This window comes from Austrofundulus limnaeus, unplaced genomic scaffold, assembly GCF_001266775.1.
Source record: "Austrofundulus limnaeus strain Quisiro unplaced genomic scaffold, Austrofundulus_limnaeus-1.0 Scaffold853, whole genome shotgun sequence".
NCBI classification, from domain to species: Eukaryota; Metazoa; Chordata; class Actinopteri; order Cyprinodontiformes; family Rivulidae; genus Austrofundulus; species Austrofundulus limnaeus.
This window is the reverse complement of record NW_013953255.1, coordinates 44,624-50,082: the sequence shown is the minus strand read 5'-3', so window position 1 is coordinate 50,082 and position 5,459 is coordinate 44,624. Positions and strand designations below refer to the sequence as shown.

At 49.0% G+C, this 5,459-nt stretch overlaps 1 protein-coding gene across 4 annotated transcripts in view; it reads left to right on the top strand.

The window, feature by feature from the left end:
• The window catches only part of otud7b (OTU deubiquitinase 7B), a 14,236-nt gene extending 11,091 nt beyond the window's left edge, over window positions 1–3,145 (top strand). For all 4 annotated transcript variants that reach the window (XM_014029100.1, XM_014029099.1, XM_014029098.1 and 1 more), the window contains exons 10-11: window positions 717–795; window positions 1,197–3,145. In XM_014029100.1, the coding sequence (XP_013884554.1) occupies window positions 717–795; window positions 1,197–2,669 (1,552 nt within the window). In that variant the 3' untranslated portion in view covers window positions 2,670–3,145. The remainder of the gene's footprint in view (window positions 1–716; window positions 796–1,196) is intronic.
• The last annotated feature ends 2,314 nt before the right edge of the window (window positions 3,146–5,459 follow it).

The following is a 5,459-nucleotide window of genomic DNA, read 5'->3' as shown; positions in this document are numbered from 1 at the left end:
AATATATATATATATTTCTGTACAGAGAACTTCTTGTACTATATATTTTAAAATAAATATATAATATAATAAGGTCATGTAGACAGTTTACTCCTATTTAAATGAAAATATTTGACCTGTCAGCAGAAAGCTTATGGATGTTGATTTTTGAGGATGAGGAGGAGAAAGAGGAAGTTCTACTCAAGCAGCTCCTGAAACTGTCAGCCTGACAGAGAACTAGGGCTGGACGGTATGATAAAAAAAAATGATCACGATTAATTTTTTCATATCGTCCGATCTCGACTTTATCAAATTACATTTTTTTATTGAGGTTTTTATTTTTTGACAACCATAATGTTTTGCAGACAACCAGATTTTGTCAACAGGTTGTCTGCTGGACACCCTGAAAAAAATCCTTATGTCCACCCCTGCAACCGTATCACAGAAACAGTTTTATGATAGACCCCATATTTGAGGAGGGGGCTCCATCTATAGAGAGGGGGTGTCTGGACATACAAAACTGCTTATAACTCAAAAACTATTCAACAGAGGAGCTTCAGATTTTTTTGTGTGTTTGTCTTGGAATTAATCAGACTTTTTTTATAATTGAAAATATTCCTGTCTGCTCTGCAAACAAGCAATTATTGTTTTATTACTAGCATAACAATACTCAGCAGAACGACTTGCACCACTGAACTTTGAACTTTTCTTCCCTGTTATTTTTCATTCTAACCCAGCGTGGCTCTTTCTTTGGAGGCCAAGCTGCAGATGTTGCACACTTACCTGACGGTTACCTGGCTGCCGCTGCCGTGTGAGGTGAGCAAAGAGGGACACATTCTGGGTGGTTCTGGGTGATGATTATCTGCAGGTGAGAGGGACGTGCCAAAACCTGGAACACTAACGGTAAACGAGTAACATGAAGTGTTGTTAAAACGTCTTGAATTACAAAAAAATATCTAATCCAGAGATCTGCAGAAACACTTTCTGGTAGCTCTTTATGGAACATGATGGAAAGTCACAAAATAAATCACTTCAACTTGTTGTTTATCTCTTTTCACAATCTTTTTTACTTTTTTATGATGGTTAAATTGTGTGTTCCTGCACAAACATGGAACTAAAGTTAAATTCTGTTTTGCCATCATGAGTGGAAAAAAACAACAAATCTTGTCTTTTTGTATGTTTTAATAAATGTGTTTCTCTGCTTTGTTCGCCTGCAGCAAGCCCCCCTGGCTCAGCCCGAGTCACCCACAGCTTCTGCAGGAGAGGACGCCAGAACACCTCCTGACTCCGGAGAATCAGACAAGGAGTCGGTCAGCAGCAGCTCCAACGGCAACGGAGACACGACCACAGCCTCCACGGTTAACGGGAGCAGCTCCGTGGCCAAGAACGGCTCCTCTTCCTCCTCCAGTTCCTCCAGCAGTGGGTCTGCAGGGACCGGGTCGGGAGGGAAGGACAAACCCAAGAAAGAGAAGGATAAAGATAAAGACAAGAAGAGGGCAGACTCCGTGGCCAACAAGCTCGGAAGCTTCGGCAAAAGCCTCGGCAGCAAGCTGAAGAAGAACGTGGGCGGACTGATGACGGGGAAGAACGCTGCAGCCGGAGGCGCCAAGCCGGAGGGCGGGGACAAGAAAAAGGGCTCGTTCAGGGGGAGGAAGGGCAGCAAGGACAGCTCTCCTTCCACCCAGGCCTCGGAGGACTCCGGGAAGGGCTCGCCCTCGTCGGGAAGCGAGCGGCTCCTCGGCACGATGAGCAGCATGAGCAGCAGCGGCGGCAGCAGCACGGAGAGCGACAGCTACAAGTACAGCGCCGACGTGAAGGTCAGCCTGGGCATCCTGCGTGCTGCCATGCAGGGGGAGAGGAAGCTCATCTTCGCCAGCCTCCTCACCACCAGCAACCGCCAGCCCTTTCAGGAGGAGATGATACAGCGCTACCTGGCCGACGCCGAGGATCGCTTCCGAATGGAGCAGGAGCAGCAGCGCCGCGAGGCGGAGAGGAAGGGCGTGGCTAACAGCGTCCAGCCGCCCAAGAAGGAGGGTCTGGGAGGGTCCGAGCTGAGCTATCGACCGTACGAAGCCAAAGAAGAGCTTTCAGAGAACTTGTCTCCTTCCTTCAACCCGACCCCTCTGAGCCCCTCCATGTACTCTGCTGTAGTGCCCATCCCCCGGCCCTCCTTCATCGAGCAGCCCCCCGCCGGCGCACCTCTGACCCAACATCTCCACGTGCACGGACACTTGGACACACGGCGCCAGCTAGCCGGTGGCGCTCCGGCCGGCAGTTACCCCGGCCTCCCCTCGTACGCCACCCTTCCCCGGCACTGCCCCGCCCCGCAGGGCCCCTCCTACCCCCAATACAACATACCCCAAGGCCCCTCCTCCCTGAGCCCGTCTCGCCTCGCGCCCTCCTACCCAGAGTTCGACCCCCCAGATTACCCCGGGGCGGAGCTCGCCGGCGGCGGCTACGCCAACGGCTACCGGGACGTGAGCTCCAGCCTGGACGCTCGGAGCGGGCAGCCCCCCGTCAGACACTACTCGCTGGGCAGCGCGGGCGGTCTGTCCAGCCTGCAGTCCAGCCGCTGTCGGACACCCTGCTGCTCCTACTTCGGGAACCCCGAGACAGGGAACTACTGCTCCTACTGCTACCGGGAGGAGCTGAAGAAGAGGGAGACAGAACCAGCCATCCACCGGTTCTGAAGGAACCGCGCCGTGGCTTCAGTTTGAAGAGTGGCCTTGTGTTGTGTTTGGGGAGGTAGATCTGCCTCGAAATGGACACTAAAAAAGGCAGCAGTCTCCCTCTTTTCTTTTCTTTTTTTAAAACTGTGTCACTTCCTGTTGAAGGTGACGACAGTAAACAGGGTGGTTTCTCGCTGCTGAGGGTCACGTGTTCGACCGTAGAATAAATAACTGCACTTCTGTTACATTTTGCTGTGGCTCTTATGCAGGTGTTGTGTATGAGTGTGTGTTTGTGTGCGCGTGTGTGAGAGCTCCTCCGTTGTAAGAGTTGAACGCCTTGCTACTGCCTCCTAGTGGAGAGAATGTATACGGCAGTACAGTTTCCTCTGTCACACTACAAGCAGTGATGTAAGCACAAAGAGAAAGGCTCAAAGGTTTCCGCTACACCTGTTCTCTGTTCCATTGTTTGGGTTGATTAAAGTCAGATTTAAGTGTTAGACGTTACACTAATAATGCTCATCACGTGTACCTCATGGAAAACATCAGATTTCTTCTTACTGGATTGTTTTTTGGCTCATCGTTTGCATTGTGTGAACTGAAGCCACAGTTTTACACTACTAGTGTGAGGCGCTGCGGTGCTAATACTCTCCAGAATATAAACACAAAGATTTCGCACTGTTACTAATATCAGCTATTTCCATATAATCCATATATTTTAAAACTGAGGATGTCAAACTTTCCTTCATCAAGACTCATAAGTAGATGCGGAAAAAATGTTTTATCTCTTTAGTTAAAAAAAATAAAAGCCCACAAAGCTCACTGAAGTAACTACAAACTAAAAACATTTAAAAAATGACTGAAAATTAACTCATGAAAATCAGTCATTGCTTTGGAATTTTAGTTTAAGAGAAATTTTTAAAATAAAAATATTTAAACTGACTGTGATAAAAAAATAAAGTACCCTTAATTTAATATTATACTAATATTTTATTGTTCAAACATTTAGGTCAATCAATCAAATCAAGTGATTTCTGTAGCTCTCTGAGACTTCTGCACCTGTCCACAGGTACTGTAGGTCCACCTGTCCACAGGTACTGTAGGTCCACCTGTCCACAGGTACTGTAGGTCCACCTGTCCACAGGTACTGTAGGTCCACCTGTCCACAGGTACTGTAGGTCCACCTGTCCACAGGTGTTCTGGTTCACCTGTCCACAGGTACTGTAGGTCCACCTGTCCACAGGTACTGTAGGTCCACCTGTCCACAGGTATTCTGGTCCACCTGTCCACAGTTACTGTAGGTCCACCTGTCCACAGGTATTCTGGTCCACCTGTCGACAGGTGTTCTGGACCACCTGTCCACAGGTATTCTGGTCCACCTGTCCACAGGTGTTCTGGACCACCTGTCCACAGGTACTATAGGTCCACCTGTCCACAGGTATTCTGGTCCACCTGTCGACAGGTGTTCTGGACCACCTGTCCACTGTTACTATAGGTCCACCTGTCTACAGGTATTCTGGTCCACCTGTCCACAGGTACTATAGGTCCACCTGTCCACAGGTATTCTGGACCACCTGTCCACAGTTACTGTAGATTCACCTGTTCACAGGTATTCTGGTCCACCTGTTCACAGGTACTATAGGTCCACCTGTCCACAGGTATTCTGGACCACCTGTCCACAGTTACTGTAGATTACTATAGGTCCACCTGTTCACAGGTACTATAGGTCCACCTGTCGACTGGTGTTCTGGACCACCTGTCCACAGGTACTGCAGATTCACCTGTCCACACGTGTTCTTGTCAACCTATCCACTGTTACTATACGTCCACCTGTCCACAGGTACTGTAGATCCACTTGTCTACAGGTATTCTGGTCCACCTGTTCACAGGTACTCTGGTCCTCCTGTCCACAGGTATTCTGGACCACCTGTCCACAGGTATTCTGGACCACCTGTCCACAGGTACTGTAGGTCCACCTGTCTTCAGGTATTCTGGTCCACCTGTCCACAGGTACTGTAGGTCCACCTGTCTTCAGGTATCCTGGTCCACCTGTCCACAGGTATTCTGGACCACCTGTCCACAGGTACTGTAGGTCAACCTGTCTACAGGTATTCTGGTCCACCTGTCCACTGGTACTGTAGGTCCACCTGTCCACTGGTACTGTAGGTCCACCTGTCCACAGTTACTATAGGTTCACTTGTCCACAGGTACTGTAGGTCCACATGTCTACAGGTATTCTGGTCCACCTGTCCACAGGTATTCTGGTCCACCTGTCTACACGTGTTCCGGTCCACCTGTCTACACGTGTTCTGGTCCACCTGTCTACATGTGTTCTGGTCCACCTGTCCACAGGTACTGTAGGTCCACCTGTCAACATGTGTTCTGGTCCACCTGTCTACAGGTACTACAGGTCCACCTGTCCGCAGGTACTGTAGGTCCACCTGTCAACAGGTATTCTGGACCACCTGTCCACAGGTATTGTGTTGGAGGACCCACGACCTGAGACCAGGAGGCCTTGCTAGTCTTGAGGTTCTGCTGTAGATAAACAGTTTTTGTAGGTTCTGGGTCTGGCTCTGTGAACACAGACCTGTTGGGATTATGTTTTCATGCAGCTCCAGTTTCTGTCTGGTTTTTCTAAAAGGCACTGATGACCTTTGACCTTAGAGGTTGCCTCTAATCTCATTGGAAGTTCTGGACTCTTTGGTTACCAATCATTTTATCTGTTGTCCAGTTTTGGACACATCCAAGGAGGTCGTCTCCGGTCTTTCAGAACTTCGATTTCTGAAACTTTGTGGGTTTTTATTTCTTTAACAA